General features: G+C 27.4%; 1 protein-coding gene and 3 long non-coding RNA genes across 6 annotated transcripts in view; 1 reads left to right on the top strand and 3 right to left on the bottom strand.

Moving 5' to 3' along the window:
• LOC149886599 (uncharacterized) overlaps positions 1–12,054 on the bottom strand; it is a 29,223-nt gene extending 17,169 nt beyond the window's left edge. For all 3 annotated transcript variants that reach the window (XR_016453281.1, XR_016453282.1, XR_016453283.1), the window contains exon 1: positions 11,804–12,054. This is a non-coding gene — a long non-coding RNA (uncharacterized LOC149886599). The remainder of the gene's footprint in view (positions 1–11,803) is intronic.
• LOC149886601 (uncharacterized) lies at positions 119–1,817 on the bottom strand. Its single transcript, XR_016453284.1, has 3 exons — positions 1,512–1,817; positions 460–514; positions 119–152 (listed from the first exon to the last, which is right to left on the bottom strand). It is a non-coding gene; the product is annotated as an uncharacterized LOC149886601 (long non-coding RNA).
• LOC149886600 (uncharacterized) lies at positions 5,851–6,213 on the bottom strand. The gene is made up of 2 exons (XR_016453285.1): positions 6,051–6,213; positions 5,851–5,966 (listed from the first exon to the last, which is right to left on the bottom strand). It is a non-coding gene; the product is annotated as an uncharacterized LOC149886600 (long non-coding RNA).
• Positions 10,839–17,743, top strand: LOC145186473 (uncharacterized). The gene is made up of 4 exons (XM_090090156.1): positions 10,839–11,026; positions 14,478–14,530; positions 14,602–14,856; positions 17,183–17,743. The coding sequence occupies exons 2-4, from the start codon at positions 14,503–14,505 to the stop codon at positions 17,452–17,454; spliced, it is 555 nt and encodes a 184-aa protein (XP_089946282.1). The 5' UTR covers positions 10,839–11,026; positions 14,478–14,502; the 3' UTR covers positions 17,455–17,743.
• The last annotated feature ends 354 nt before the right edge of the window (positions 17,744–18,097 follow it).

The raw sequence follows: 18,097 nt of genomic DNA, 5'->3' as shown, positions 1-18,097 counted from the left end.
TTAATCAACTTCACGGCCGTTTGTTTGTTTCCTAAGCTATACTTGAAGACTGAAGCTGATGTTCCTTCACCTATTTTGGAAACCAAGTTTATAGGCATATCAAATACTTCATAGTTTTTTATGCAGTCCGTTTCAGCAACATCTTTTACAAGCTGTAATATAAATCAGTAATAATAACGTTTAAAGTTTAATTATGCTAAATTTATAAATTAGTGACGTAACAACTTATGATGAGATAGTAGTGAATGCTGCGCTGAATTTTTGAAAATATTAGTGATCCAAAACCTTTATTATCTTAGATTTTCTTGTCAGGTATTACCAGATTTATAATTACTCAGTTGATTATTAATCAGTTAAGTAATGTTAAAAATTTGATAAGTAATGAAATTTAATAATATCTGATTATCCAAGAAATTTTATCTATATAATAATACTATATTAAAAAGTAAATTTGCTTACCGTAGAACTCATTTTCAATAGTCCTCAGAACTTCGGAAAACAGTTAAAAATATTTCTAAATATAAAGTTTTAAGTTAATGTTGCTTTTGATGTGGCATGTATAATTTTAAAGTAGAAAAAACATTAATTTCTCTACTTCTTAATGTAAAACCATGTTAAGCAGATGTTTAGTTGTTTATTATACTTTATTTTAATTTTGTTCACTGTACTAATAAATCAAGAGAGCGTGTTTATGACAGTAATGATAAATAAAAATTTTTGTTAGTTTTATTTATTTTTGTAAGTAATCCAGTCAACTACGTTAAATTACAGGTGAATAAAAATTTTTACATCTCTTTAAAAAATTTTCCAAAGTTTGAAACTTATAAGAAATTCAAATTATATGCCATGAAATTCGGTTTCCAAATTTGCACATTACAGTAGCTAATGTAGAAATTAGGCAAAATTTATAATGAGATCCATAAACATTTTTTAAAAACTCAACAAGTGTTTTTTTTAACGCTCAAGCTTCAATGTTTAACTGAAATCCACGTCTATTTTTTATTATAAACACTTGTTTTTGAAAACATTTCCAATTATTTGAAAGATGATAGTAAATATAGAATAAACATAACTTAAAAATGGGTTTCATTTATAACCAGGTAATCTCAACTTGGGTTACCTTTATTACTGTTCTAAGATTCTTGATATTAGGTTACAGTAATTTTGAAATACTCTATAAAAAATCAAGAAACAATTCGCGAGGTTAGAATTATTTTGTTCCATTTCCCGTTTTAAAAGTTGGGAGAAAATGAGTTGTTAATTTTAGTTAGCGATAATAACTTTTAAAACACGCTTTATTTTACACATTTTTTTCTAAATAATTTGCTTAAACAAATTATTTAAAGCATAAGTTGTTGTTGTTTTTTTTTAAATTACAGCTAAAACTTTAAACAATTTTAACTTTAAGAAAAAATCAAAAACTTTCTCCCAACGTTTAAACATGGAGATAGAGCAAAATTATTATAACCTCGCGAATTTTCTAACACAAAACTTTTAAAAATAAGAAATACCTTTCTATCTCTTACTCTTCACACTCTTCTTCGGTCACATATGCCTTTTGATATCTCCTAAAGGCTATTTAAACGTTTTCAAGGAGTCAATTTCACGTTTTTAAAATGAGAATTTAAGTAAATCGGAAACATTTTGAAAAGAATGAAGTCAAATTCCAGTGATGGATAGAAACCAACTTCTAAGTTTACCGACTTATTAAGCAGATGAATTATTAAATTAACGACTTTTAAACTTCATAACAACTTTTTAACAGTAAAAGGTTACTCGAAAGGTATTAGAGTCTTTGTTTGCTTTTCTTTTGTTAACCCGTTCTTAATTTATTTACTTCTACTTAATTGTTCTTAAATCCAATTTCCACTTTCACTATTAATTATGTTAAAAATCTGATTTCACTTCCTCAAACTGTTATGCAAAATATCATTAGTTAAATTTAAGTTTTCTGGTTCGGAAACTAAGTGTTACTAACAACTGCCTCATTTTTAATATCGCAAATATTATTCCTTTGTGAGCTTTTTTAAAAGTGTTGTTAATCTTCAATAGTATCTTTGAGAAGTCATTCGATATCTCAATTTAAAATTCTTTCTTGAACTTTACTAGTTAGTTTACTGTTACAAGAATCAACAGTTTAGAAAATCTGGAAGCAAGTACTAAAAGATGATAATTTACCCACAACATTTTCACTACTCAAAAATATATAATACTGCATTCATTTCTTATAGATGACTTTAAGTCTGCGAAGTTCTTTACCTTTTAGTAAAATTGCGGAACAGCCATAAATTAACTCTTCTTGTCATTCATAATTATGAGGCAGACTTTTACTTCAGTTTCTGAAATAAAAGCGTTTTATATTTTTAAATTACGAATAATTGCATCTTTTTTAGTTCGTTGTAAATTATCTAGTCACAATTATGTAAGAACAAATAGAAAAACGCACACAATATTTCAATTGTTTAACAGTTGGTTTATACATAATCGTAACACTTTGCAACTTGTAATCTAATCGTTGGTTACAGGAGTGAAACAATTTATCTCGCTGCGCATGTTTACGAGTGAACGCCGACTACTAAAACTCATAAATTATTGTCAAAAAACTATTCTTCTTTAAACCCTTATATATTCGTCGAATTGATTGGTCTTCGTTAATTCTACCGAAAATGGAAATAGGTTTTTTTCCATAATTTGTAACAAGTTATTAGGTTTCATCAATAGTAACTCGTTCTTTCGAGAAATGTTTCTTATTAATCACAAGAATTACAGATGACGAATGAAATTTTTTAGCGTTTCTCTCCTTGTAAAAAAACTGCTGCTAAAGTTGAACTCGGCACTGATATTGGGTCACACTTTGAAACTATATTTTTAAACAAATGCAAATAAAAATCAAATAGCACGAGAAGTTTGGAAACCCATGGAAAATACTGAAGGTTATATTCACTGTTTTAAGTTTGGCAAATTAGCAAATTCGAGTTCACGTTGAGCACACGAACACTGAGAACAAACTATTTTTGCAAAGATTTTTAGTTCATTACAAAAGCTGTAAAAAGTTTCATTTTAGTAATTAAATTTATCTTTAATTTAATTTTTTAATATGAACTAGAAATATAAAAGTTCTTGGAATCTTTTCCATTTTATATTTTTAGTTTTAAAAAAAGATTGAAGGTATTGATATTCTATAGAAGGTATTGATATTCTACTGTAGGAGCGCGACACGAAAAGACATAGCTGCTTGTACAGTAGCAAATAAAATCCTGGAATTGATAGTTAGCTTTTTCTATACATAAATAAAAAAAATCCGAAAGAGGAAATTAGCTTCCCGTAAAAATAAAAATTTAATAAATCTGGAAATCTGTATGTGCGGAAGCCGCTGTAATCAATTCTGATGGAATATTAATAAAAATTTAGCATAGTTAAATGTATAAAAGCATTCACTTAAACTATTACGGCTACAAACAAAACAAAACTTAAGTTTTTTGTTGTGAAAAGTAAAACTTAAATATAAAAAACTCATTTATCATAAAAATGTGACCTATGGAAAATACTGAAGGTTACATTCACTGTTTTAAGTTTGGCAAATTAGCAAATTCAAATTCACGTTGAGTACACGAACACTGAGAACAAACTATTTTTGCAAAGATTTTTAGTTCATTATAAAAGCTGTAAAAAGTTTCATTTTAGTAATTAAATTTATTTGTAATTTAATTTTTTAATATAAATTAGGAATATAAAAGTTCTTGGGATGTTTTCCATTTTATATTTTTAGTTTTAAAAAAGTTATGTTAACTCGACTTAGATGTTTTTTTTATGACAGCGCTAAAAAAGTTGACACAAGCGCCTTATTAGTATTGTTGTACCTATTTTTGTTTAAGTTGTTCCTATTGTTAGTATTACAGTTTCTAAAATTTATTAATATTAATTTGTTATTATTATTATTTTTATTATTATTATTATTATTATTATTATTATTATTATTATTATTATTATTATTATTATTATTATTATTATTATTATTATTATTATTATTGTTATTATTAATATTATTATTATTATTATTGTTATTACATTTATTATCAGCGTTATAACATAGCATAATACTCATGACAAAACACACTACTCATAACAAAACAACATTAATTTGTTAATGACGTTTTAGTGATTTAATTTACCTAAGAGTTTTGTTAAGTGTATTGTAAACTCTGGAAAACTTAAATTTTTTAGCTATAAGAAATATGGAAGCATTAAATTAAATTTTTTTCCTTCTTTTTTTGAAGCTTAGCATGATTTTGAGTCCATTTTAGGGAGTATATTACAGATACCGTTATTTTTTTCTCTTAATGTCTTTTCGAAAGATAATAGAATATATTGAAGTTAGCATTCATGGGCGCCGGCAGGCAAGGGCAAGAGGGGGCAGTTGCCCCCTCCTGGAAAAACAAAATAACAAACTTAATATTCATAAAATTTCTTTTAACTGTTAACTTTAACTCATTTATAGTTTACTCATTTTAATGTAAACTACTACCGTTTAAAATCAAATATTACTATCAAATGCAATGACTTCCACGATGGCGGAAGCTTTTTTATAAAGGCATATTTTATGTTTTAAAAAAAAGATATTTGAATGAAAGTTTAAAAAAATATATGATAGAAAAAGATCATAGAAAAATAAAAAAGGAATAAATAGAAAAAACAATAGATAAAGGAGAAGTATAGAAAACAAAAAAAAGAGAGGAAATAATAATAATAATAAAAAGAAATCGAATTACAATAACAAAGTTCTTACACAAACAAATAAACTTCGAACTAACGAAGAAAGATGTCAATGTGTCAGTTTCATTTACTTTTTTATGCTGTTGTTTTTTTGTTTGTTGGCAAAATGTTTCTTGTTTGTATTGTATTTCTATTTATTTATTTTTTCCAATTTATTGTGCTATATTCATTTTAATAATACTATTACCTTGTGTTTTTTGCTTGCTAAATGTTGATTATTATAATTATATATATTTAATTTGATTAACTTGCATTAACCTGCGTATTTTAATTTTTGTTTTGTTTTTTGGAATATGTCTAATTTGTATGTAATAAATCATTTAATGTTTTTTAACTAGTCATTATATTAATATAAAATTTAGCATTATTAGGTATAATTTAGCATTATTAGCAATCTGAGCGTTTGTCTGGCCTTGGCATGATGAGCGTGCATTGTGAAAAAATACGCTCCAGAAAATCTGAATTTATGGAACAAATTGTAAATAAGTTTGGAAGTGAACGCAGACGACTACAATTTCTATTTACTGAATAACAATGATTTAATTCTTGTGTTTTTATTTTTATATTTTCTTTAATTTTTTGTTGTCACTGGTCTTATAAAATGACTTGACAAATTGATATATTTATGTAGTTTTTGAAATATCACTGTTAAATTTTGTTTTGCCCCCCCCCCCCCCCCTTGTAAAAAATCCTGCCGGCGCCCATGTTAGCATTCATAAGTAACATATTCCAGGTAGCTGTTTCCCAATTCTTTTTACCTTGAACTTGACATTGTAACTATGGATTTTAATTAAACTTCTCTATTACGGAGATGTTTAATAACTACGTGATTTTCCATATATTCATAATTATTATTTTTCGTGTGAACTCTATATTTCGCGTGAACTCTATTTTCGTGTGAACTCTATGTTTCGCCATTCAGCTTATCATTTACACTCTCATTTTTTTGATTGTCTTAAAACACGGGGGCAGGTAGGGAGAGAATGAAAGCATTAATTAAATAATAATACTCATAGAAGTTGGAGCGCGACACGAAAAAGCATAGTTGCTTATACAGAAGCAAATAAAATCCTGGAATTGATAGTTAGCTTTTTCTATACATAAGTAAAAACTTCTGTAAGAGGAAATTAGCTTCCCAATATCATATGCTAGCATCTGGCGTTGTTGCTGGTGCTCGAACAATTAGAAGAGTACTACAAAAACACAATTACATGTGGCGAACTGCTTACAAAAAACTACGACTATCGAAAAAACGTAAAAATAAAAATTTAATAAACCTGGAAATCTGTATGTGCGGAAGCCGCTGTAATCAATTCTGATGGAATATTGATAAAAATTTAGCATAGCTAAATGTATAAAAGTATTCATTTAAACTATTACGGCTACAAACAAAACAAAACTTAGTTTTTTTTTATTGTGAAAAGTAAAACTTAAATATAAAAAACTCATCATAAAAATGCTACGTTTTTGGGTTTATTCATTTGAACGCGCAATTTATCTAAATCTATTTAAGAACTCATGAGAGAGAGAGAGAGAGAGAGAGAGAGAGAGAGAGAGAGAGAGAGAGAGAGAGAGAGAGAGAGAGAGAGAGAGAGAGAGAGAGAGAGAGAGAGAGAGAGAGAGAGAGAGAGTTAAAGTTGTTATGTTCAACTGAACGCCTTGTTTTCACATTTGATATTACATTTTTATCCACAACAAAATTTCAAGCTTGACATTCTGCTTTACTTTCTAAATTTTTCTTGATAAAAATTAAATGATAGCTTTATTGTTTTTTCTTTATTAGAATAGATTTTTTTTATAATGCAGCTGCTACTACATTATAATTCAAATCTATTCAAAATGTATTCAACTAAAAAACTGAAATACTATCCCTTATGAAATAGTTTCTGAAATTAAGTTTTCCATGTTTCACTAAATTGTCTAAAACTCTTTCTTTCTCTAGAATATTTTTTACCGAGGTATAATTATATTTAGTAACATTTATGTATTGAATACTAAGTGCAACAGTTGCGCCTTAAGTATTGCAAATTTCTGAAACAAGTTTGATAACATCTTCATGATTAAGTTTAAAATTATTTTTTCGCATTAAAGAATATTTTAGTGTAATTCCCGACACTTGTTTTTGAAAATTATAAATTGTCCTTTCTTATTGGAAATTATAGATTTTTTAACTTGATTTATAAGAAAAGTTTTTGTTTGAAATTTGCCGTGATTTTGTTTCGTTATAGACTTTCTACATTTGGAGTCTAAAAACACTTTCCTTGATTTGTACCAATTTAAATTAAATAATATTTACAAACGGATATTATTTATAAAAAAAGACGCCATTTATAACTTGACATTCTCTATATAGTTCACCGAAATCACACTATTTTTTGTATATAATAATAAATTAACGAAATTGCCTTTTCTTTGTCATCTGTAATTGCATTACTGAAATTCAGTATCATCTGTAATTGCATCATTGTACATCAGTGCCCAGACTACTACTAAAGAAATAAACTATACTCTTCTAAAAAAATACAGATTAATAATGAAAGTTAAAACATAAATATCTTATCGGAACAAATGATTACAAAAGTGTTTCAATAAAACTTCAAAAGATAATATCATTCTTATGAAGTTTTTTTTTTTGAAATCTCATTATGATTAAGTTTCCTTCCTTTACAATAACAACGATGATTTTTAGAACACCATTAAAAAATAGAACAGTTAAATAAATCCCATCATCATTATAAATATAATTAGTAGTAAAAAATTTTCAAAAATTTAAATTGTGAGCATATTTCTAATACTGAGTATGAATACATTTCGGATCCACCATTTATCTAATGAGATTAGCCTTAGCTCTGATTCAGTTTTCCACATAAAACCTAGCATATAAAAATGTCTTTGTTTTCGATGAGTTTTTCATGTAGTTTTGTTTCGTTTGTTAATATGCGTGATTCTTTAAATTTAGATTGATTTTATCATTTCTTATTTAAAGTCAGCTAAGAAATTATTTCGAATATCGCTGTAGGATATTACAAACTCATTTCGTGTAGCCCTTATCTGCAACTTGAAACGCTCAAAATATATATGCAATTTAAGGACGAGTCGCTTTAAAATTTTATTTATATTGTGTGACGTTAATCTCCAATTTCAATTGCTCAAAAGTGTATATGCTTTTGAAGACAACACCGTGTAAAAATTTACAAAATTCGTGTAGACCTTATATTTTTAAGTACTCGAAAGTATATATATGCAGTTTAAGGCGACAAGCTGTAAAATATTGTTAGTTCCGTGTAGATCTAATCTCCAATTTTAAACATTTTTTTTATTGTATTATATTCGGATTGTATATCTTTATTTCATTAGTAATTATAATGTATAATATATGGTATATTTACTTACATCTAATTTAATCCATAAAATATGCTTGTTTATATATATAGTATATTTATTATATATTTCTATATTAGATTTTTCATTGAGTTTTCCTTATATTTATTTATCATTTATTATATTTGTATTTATTATACTTTATTTATTATACATTATTTAGGGTGGCCATCTGCGAGTATTGTGAGGTGGGGCTTTTTATAATTTACTTATGGGTATATTTCAGGGAATTGGGATGGGGTTTTGGTATTTCGCATAGGTTAGGAGGTTCGGGTTAAAAATGTGTGGGGATATGGGGAAGCCTCTTGGTTCTGTGTAGCACTCTGACTTATTCTTGTTAACACGCCTACTTTTCTTTACGTGCAAACTTTTGTTTTAACTCTAATAATAACAGTCCTTTTTCTTTAATATACCGTAATCGTTATTGAAATCTCTACACTTGAAAATTATATAAATACTTATTCTTCTAAACCCCTTTTATAAAATCAAACCTCCGGTATACTTATATTCCGAAGAACCTAAAACTTTGTACCAACTCTTCTCTTCGTAATTCTTGAAGTTGAGTCTTGTATCCCCTCCTTACGTATCTCTTAACTAACTCCTGACTGACTACTGACTGACTCTCATTTACCGACTAAACCCAACTAATTCTTCTCTGATTCCTACTCCAACTTATTCTTCTGTTTTGTATCTCCCTTTTTATATTGGTTCCAATGCTTCGGGCGTTGGCGTCTTTTCATTTTTTATTCGTTATTGTGTAAATTATTAATTAATGGCTTTAGGTGGTTTTATTTTTATTAACGACATCTTGTTTTACTTAGAATTAGCTACCTCACAGTATTTAGCCAGGACAGTCTTGTATTTTTACAAAATGTCCCGTGTCCTTTATTTGACCACATTTGTCCCGTATTTTTAAATTAATTAGTACAAATTTCACTTTTGAATTTTTAATGAAAATTTTAACGTTTTTTTTTAAATCAATTTGCAAATAATGATGTCGTCAAACATTTCTATTTGAAAAACTAAATTTGTCATTTTATTAAATCAAAATATTGTTTTATAAATTAAACTTCTTTTGTCTTACTAAAATAATGTTTTCATCAAATAAATTAGTCAAGGAACAGTTTTGATGTTGTATCAAAGTAGCAAATGTAAAAATCGACTTGATATTAGACAATTGATTCATTGACAACAATTAATTACAAGTCTAAATTAAAATGCTTACATTTTCATAATCTAATTAAGGGAAATGTTTCCTTCCTTAATAATGTTATTTCAAAAGAAAAATATATAAAGTAAAAGTAAATTTATTTTTAAAACTTAATTTATTTGAAAAAATATCTCACAGTTATTATTGAATTTCTCAGCCATTAAATTAAATTTTAAATTAGACAAAAAAAATTTTTTTTGCAGCACAATAACGTTGTACTTGAGATTGCATTCTCAATTTTTTTTACTTAAACGCACTTTTGTCATTCATTAAGAAATAAATTTTATCTGAAAATGTTGAGGAACTTTTTAAAAATAACTACAAAATTTAAAATATTTTGAAAAACAAATTAAAAACTACTTTTTGCTTCAATATATTTACAATAAAATTTTTTTAGCTAATGTCCCGTATTTTTAGCAAAACTCCCGTATTTTTTGCCAATTTTCCCGTTTTTTTGAAAAAAATCGAAGGCCACCCTAACTTTATATATTGTTTATTGTATTTTATTTATACTTTATCTTTTATTTCTTTCGAATAATTACTTGAAAATATATAAGTTGTTCAATTGATTTCGTGTAGACCTAATCTGCAATATTAGATACTCGAAAGTATATATGCAGTTTAAGGCGACACGCTGTAAAATGTATAAAATTCGTGTAGACCTTATCTCCATTTTTAAGTACTCGAAAGTATATATGCAGTTTAAGGCGACAAGCTGTAAATTATTTGTTAGTTCCGTGTAGACCAAATCTTCAATTTTAAACTTTTTTTTTTTAAATTGTTTTATGTTCGTAATATACATTTTTATTTGATTTGTGTCTATAATATATAGCATATAGTATAATTATTTGCATCTAATTTAATTCACAAAATAATTTGTTTTTATATGGCATATTTATTACATATTTCTATGTTATATTATTTTTCTTTGAGTTTTCATCATATTTTTTTATCATTTACTATATTTATCATTTGTTATACTTTATTTATTATACTTTATTTATTATGCTTTATTTATTGTTTATTGTATTTTATTTATACTTTTTCTTTTATTTCTTTCAAATAATTACTTGAAAGTATGTAAGTTGTTCAAATGATTTCGTGTAGACCTAATCTGCAATATTAGATACTCGAAAGTATATATGCAGTTTAAGGCGACACGCTATAAAATATTGTTAGTTCCGTGTAGACCTAATCTCCAATTTTGAACATTTTTTTTTAATTGTTTTATATTCGTAATATATATATTTATTTGATTTGTATTGACGATATACATTATGTATTCATTATGATTTGCATACATATATCGTATTTTATAAATTTATACTTCTTACCATTTTGCATATTGTGCATTTATTGTTACATAGTATATTCAATATATTTATTCTATATTTATTATTTATTCCTATTGTAATTTATCTATTATTCATCATGTTTTATTTATATATATTACTTTTCATTCATCAAAAATTTCGACTATCTAATCGAATGTATATTAGTAGCCTAATTTCAAATTTGAAGTATTCGAAATTATATGCAGTTTAAGGCGACATCATTGCAAAATAATATCGATATCGCAGCTTTATATTCTTATTGAAGTACAATAGAACAAATATGTAACATTGGATGAAGTTATTGCATTATTTTGTTGAGAAATAACAGGTTGGTGTTAAGTTAAACACAGTTTTTAAGTATACAAGGAAGTGTCCATTGTAAGCATCATTTCTTGTTAAGCGCGGTAAAAATGTAAAGAAACTATGATGATGTGGATAGATTTATATAGAAACCTTAATAATTATTGAATTGGTATAACTAATATTGTTTACATTGATATAACATAATATTGTTTAAAAAAATTAATTTAAAAAAGATTTTCATTACTTAAAAATCTACGCATTACTTTTAAATTATGAAATGACGTAACTTTGATTCCGTGCCAAATTGAATTTTTTTTGGCGTAAGAAAATGTATATCTTGTTTATTTCGATACACACTCGTATTTAAGACAAAACAAAATATTTTTTAAATAAGTATTCTAAAAGTCTTTATTAAACAGTTTTTATTTTTTTGATATAGACTTAAATAACATAAATAATTGTTATAAATATTCGTGTAGGCCTAATCTTCACTTTTAAGGATTTGTACGATATACATGCTTAACAATAAAACGCTGGTTTTTAGCGAAACTTTAAATAAAAAACAAAAATATTAAATGGAAACTCTATAAATGATCAAAGAAAACCACGCAGATTGTGAAAAAAGTATCAGCTAAAAAAAATTAGTCAGAAAAATTATGCTTGAATTAAGGTCTACACGAAATATGTCGCCCTTAGTTATATGTAGACCTAATATAGCAAACTTTCACATTTCGTGTAGACGTAAACTGCTCTTATATATATATTAGTTAATAATATTATAATTCAATGCTTTGTTTTATACCTGCAATCTTTGCCAACAGTTTTAGCAGGAAGATACTTTCCTACATGATTAACATGACCAGCTCCCTTTACTTTTGCAATTTTAATTAAGTTTTGCTTGCTGTGTTTAATTTTCCTTTTCCTGGGTTTTTCAGACAATTTTATATTCTAACTTTCCATTATAAACCCTGCAAAAACTTATAAATAAACAGAAAACGACACAAGAAGCACTATTAATTAATGTCAAAATACAAGTGATTTATACCGCCGTGCATTGGTAATAAAATGCGGACATTTGCTGTTTTTAAACAAACCGGTTGTGACTATTGATGTTTTTAAAATAATACTTTTTTTTGACAGTCAATTTGAAGGACATATAATTCTGAAATAAATATTTAACAAGAGTCATTACATGGACTCCTATATAGGCAACCTAAAAATAACATAAACCCAATTTGCATAAAAGTGGACATTTGAGGTTTTCATTCCAAGGTCTTTAATTGTCTACAAAATCTGTTCAATTATAAAAGATTATATTTTATTACTCTACTCATGTAAATGGGTAATAGTATTCTAAAAATACTCTACAAGTCCTTCCCAATTGGAGATTTGGAAAAATTACCAGCTTGACTAGCGCTCATTTTCCTTTGGAATTTTCTAATTTCGGAAAAATTTTTCAAAAGCCAAATGTTCATAATATTTATTTTTATTTTTTAAGTAAACATTAGATAAATCCATTAAGTTTGTTAATAAACATAGGAAAGAAAACTAAAAATAATCATGACACTTGCTATTAAATTACGAATGTTTATTAGTTCCACATTTTACCGAATCTCGATAAAATGACGTTACGTTTGAATTCAATTCTGAAACGAACTAAGGGAAACAGCACAAATTTAATTTCTATGCTTTCCAATTTTTTAAATGGCTTCCATGAGGTTTTGTTCCGTCTCGTTCCTATAATCTATCTCCTATTACTTTCGTCGTGGGTTTTGTTTTAAAAAATCTACTTGTGCGCTTAAGCATGATTGACTTCATTAAGTTTAATAAAGTGCTATGTTAATGTTCTAGTTGGAATGTAAAGAAAAAAAAAAACGAATCGTTGATTTAGAAACAAAGTTCAGGTTTAGAAAAGAAGGGATTATTTTCTTAAAAATTGAATGTATTTTGAACAAAAAAGTTCAAATGACAGAATATGTAAGAAGCTGTTGAAATCATTAAGAGATATTTAGAAAATAAGTCGAGCTAAAAAAAGTGTTTTAGTCCCACAGTTTTCGCAAAACCTCTATCGTTCTAAAAGGAGAAAGACTTCGAAGAAGAAAAGAAAATAAAAAAAACTTGAAAAAAAAAACGAGTTGGCATTAAGTGAATTCAAATACCAGTTCATCAACACGGAATAAAAACAAGAAAAGAGGCGAAAGGCATCTAGAAAAAGCAGAAAAGAAACTCCTTTAAATAAAGCTTGTGCTAAAGAAACGGAGCAAGTAAGTTAGAAGAATGATGTTGTTACTGGAATTTCCTTCGGTTTGAATAAAGATTGACGCAAATTGAAAAATTGTACTGTGGATGAGTCTGTTGAAGCATATAACATATACTGATGCTTTTGTAAAAGATCAACAAGAAGAACAATTTTCTTAGTACAAAGTTTGATACCTTAACAATGCATCCCCCACAAGTTCCTTTTCCACTGATTCCACAAACTGTAGTCACATTTTTACTAAAAATCCTTCTTACATCACATTAATTATGTGCAGAGCTTCCACAACCTCCTGTTTAGAAAGAAATTTATTTACGCCAACTCAGTGTGAGTGTCTTCTGCATGCGTAACCTGAAGAACCATGTTGGTTCTATAACTGCCTAGCATGAAGAAAACTTTCCTTGCAACAGGAAACTTACTGTTTTGAAAAAAAAACTTTTTAAAAAGAAGTCGAATATACACCAATTAACTGATGAACAAACAAAATATTATTTGAAAGGTCAAAAGCCAGCAGTATTTATAATTGAAAATAATAGCATTAAAGACTACAAGAACTGTTGGCCTCAGCATTTTATATAACATCCAAAAACTGTAATCAAAGTTTCTTAGTTTTCTTAATCCACTATTGTAGAAATAATTCAGGATTATTGATGGAAAATCACTTCGTTGTGGGTCTTTTAGCAAGTACATTTTGACTCAAAAACAGTTAACTAAACCATATGAGCTTTCCAGCGGGTATTATATTTCAAACTGTTCTTTAAAATATTGCTTAATAATTATTTTAAAAAAAGTGACGTAAGTCTTAGTTTGAACAGTTGCCAAAGTTACTTATAAAATAGTTACTTTAGGAAATATGGGTTATTAGAATATCATTTGTTCTTAAAATGCAAGGACCCCGTAAGCGAAGCCACTTTAGCAATAAGTGAAGTAATTAAGTGGTGGATGTGGGACACCTCTGGAGTACAAAAAAATATTCCATCAAATGGAGGTTTACAGTTTAATTTTTATTTCTAAAAAGTTTTTGTTTAAAAACTAATTGGGTTTATAAAATACTGAATGGAACATAAACGGAACATTTGACTTTTAAAACTTCGCTACTTTATTTAGGGAGCACTGGTTTCCATACACACTTTTATTTACAGCGAAAAATTTTGCTCGACGTATTTAAGAGGGTTTTAATGAAATTCATCGTTACCTATAACGAACCTTTTTTTCGTAGAGCAACTTTAAAAGACGAAGTTTATATGGAGGACGAGTTCGATGATATTAAGGGTAAATATATATTCTTTAAGTTTCCCATTAGTTACGGATTTTCGATTTTCAAAAAGAAATTTCTCTCTTAGTTGAAAATATTCCACAAGACGTATTTACGACGCTTGCTAATTTGCTGACTTATGATTGGAAAAAATTTGCTCGTTATCTTTCGGTTGATGACTCAGCAATCGATAATGTAAAAGAAGAATTTAAAACAACAGAAGAACAAACTTTGCAAATACTAAACCAATGGCGTAGAAATAATCCATCTAAAAAATGGCGAGATATGAAAAGCGGATTAGTTTTTTGCAACCGAATGGATTTGGTCGAAGAATGCAAACGTAGTAGGTATTTTGAGCTTCATGGTTTTCATGCTGCCCTCCGCATTAGGGCAGCAACAATTATCACTAACTGCTAAACCCAATCAAAAGTTTGATTTCACATTTAGTGATAAATGTTTTTTAATAACTCGTTGATTTAATCACTTTTAAACCATGAACATAATTTATTATGTTTTTTTAAATCAAAAACAAAAAGAGTGAAATATAAGAGCTCATGGCCTACTTTATACACGGCCAGATATGTTGCATAAATACGCCGAAAATTAGAAAGCCATTTTTCAGCGTTATTTTCGCTATGAACGTCGTGTTAATAAAGTTGCCTAATTAGTTGTGAGAACTATAGTAAATAAATGTGCAGTGGTTAATTGTCGAACTAGTTGTAAATTTAAAAAGGGTGAATCTAGTTCTCTTTTTGCAAGTAAAGCTGTTTTTAGTTTCTTCAAAAATACTAATTTAGAAAAAAAATGGATTAAATTTGTAAACAGAAAAGATTGGAAACCAAACAAACATTCAGTTATATGGATGGATCATTTTGAATATAGAAAACGAGTTACTTTAAAACATGAGTTAAAACCTGCTCTACCATATATTCTGAAGGAACTTGTATTCCATATTCTGTAATGCCTAAAGTTTCTAACTTTCGTAAACCACCAACTAAGTGAGACTCTACTATCCTAGATGAAATTCATTTATTTCAAGAAATGGATAAAGTAAAAACATATGCTTCATCGATCTAACTTTCCAAATGGGTTTAGTTTCAGGGTTTAGTTTTTTTTTTTGTATTATTGTTTGTTTTTTGTAGACTCCACTCCTTTTATCGAGTCAATAAGTGTTGATAACAACTTGCATGTAAAACTAATTTATAAAAGTTGTCCACTTCCACTTCCTCATTGGTTTAGAACTATCAACAATTATAAACTCACAAGTTTATCTGTTTTAAATAGTTTGGTGTTTTATATGCACAACCTTGTTAAAGGAAATTCCTATTATTTAGTTAATAAACTTTCAAAACTTTCTCAAATCTAAAGATTGTCCTCCATATTCTTCAAAAGTGTTACGTTTTGCACTAATGAAAGATATTCATCATCTCAGGCTTATTCGCATCTTTTGGAACAATTTCCTTTACCGTCAAAGTCACTATTAAAGAAGTTAGTATCAGGTGGAATTAATTCAATAAAATCATTAAAGTTATTGTTAAATGAGGACAAAATAAGCAATTATTTTGTTATTCTTTTTGATGAAATGCATTAGCAGCAATGTTATGAATACCACAGTGGTAAAATTTTGCAATTGAGATTGTTATTAAAAGAGAACTTTGACTTTTGGAAATTTAAAACCTTTTTATTCAGATGTGAATCTGAATTCAATTTCAGAACTTTTTAATAATGAAGTTCAGGAATGTGAGTTAGATGAAGACACCAGAGTGGTTGCTATTTTTATTGCTGAATTTAATTGCTGAATTGCTGATTGCAGAAAGTTACTTAAAAATTTTAAATGTTAGTTATGTTTTTTATTGCTAAAAGTGGTCATTGACATAAATACAGAATGTATTGACCTACTATCCAGAGCAGGTCTCTTAAACTAATTGCAAGTCATGTCAATAGTTGCTTTGCTATGCTTGATGCAGTTTAACAAAGTCTGCTTATGTTGGAAACTCTTGACATCAGAATAGTTAGCAAAAATATTTTATATGAATATAATTTGAAGCAAAAATTTCTTTCTCATTTTAAGTAGTGACTTTCTCTTGTCATTTGAACAGTAACAATTATTTTTTATAATAATGAGCAAAAGATTGTAAGTGACAGTAAACACAAAGATGCTTTATTATCTTTTAAAAGAAAACAAAGAGAAAAAAGAAGAAAAAATGAATTGAATATATATATATATATATATATATATATTGTTTGTACAAAAAATTGTTTTAACTACAAATTTGTTTATAACTTCAATATCATTTATATCTAACCTCCAAATCCTTTAAATGTTAAAAATTATATATCTGAAATGAACTGTGAAATATGGTTTTACAAATTTAATATTTGACTTTTAAAAACATAGCTGAGTTAACCCAAAAAGATTTAAATAAGGAATACTTAATAAACTTTAATTTTTGAAAAACTTAAGAAACGTCAAGCTTTACTGTTATAAAGTATTTTTCGTTTTAAAAAAAAGAAACTTAAATACTGAAAAACTGGCCTTCTAATTTTCAGCCTATTTATGCAACATATCCGGCCGTGTATAAAGTAGGCCATGAAGAGCTCAATAAAATTTATTTAAAAACAAACCAAAGTTATAGCGTGGTTAAAAAAGAAATTTTTTTCTATTTTAGAACTTATATCTCAATTCTCCATTTTCGGTGTCCAACCCCCGACAAAAGCATTCTTTTCACGTGTCGATGAACTTAATCAAATTCACAAATACTTTTTCGAAAACGAAGATTTGGGTTATTCAACCACAGTTTTAACTGGAATGTCTGGAATAGGAAAAACTCAGCTCGCTAGAAAGTATGCAAAAGAATACAGGAAACATTTTGAAAAAGTTGTGTGGGTGGATGCAGCAGGAGACAAAATACTAAATTCTATAATCTTTGTCACCTATTAGGAATCAGCACAAAAGAATCTCAAGGCGTTCCGTTTGATATCGAAGTAGTCTCTAGAAAAATACATAAATATTTTGAAAAAGAAAAAACGCTATATATTTTTGACAACGTCGATGATGAAAGTGTGAAGAGTTTTAAAAAATATGTGTCGAATATAAAAAACGCATTTACATTGGCAACATCGCAGTTGAAATTATGGTCTATAAATATCAATCAAATGCAAATTAAGTCTTTCTCGCATCAAGATGCATTGCTTTTTGCAAAAAAAATTATTAAAGAAATGTTACCAAACGACGAGGAAAAACTAAAAGAAATAACTGAAGTCCTTCAATATCACCCACTCGCCATTAATCAAGCTATTCTCTATATTAACAACAACAGCGTTACTTTGCAGGAATACCTAGATCTTTTTCGATCGTATCCCATTGAAATGCTCGAGGAACTTATCCCCACCGAAGAGGATACAAAGTCTATTATAACATCAATTACCATGGTACTTAATAAAATAGAAACATCGGATGAAAAATCACTAGAAATATTAAACCATTTATCGTATTGCGATGGTCAACACATTTCAAAAAAGTTTATATACGGTATTTCAAAATACCTGTATAAGAGCGAAGAACTTTTGATAAATCGGGCAAT

This window comes from Hydra viridissima, unplaced genomic scaffold (assembly GCF_058129835.1).
Source record: "Hydra viridissima isolate aposymbiotic clone 2 unplaced genomic scaffold, HvirCarnegie_v1 scaffold_6, whole genome shotgun sequence".
Classification (NCBI taxonomy): domain Eukaryota; kingdom Metazoa; phylum Cnidaria; class Hydrozoa; order Anthoathecata; family Hydridae; genus Hydra; species Hydra viridissima.
This window is presented reverse-complemented; position numbering and strand designations above follow the sequence as displayed.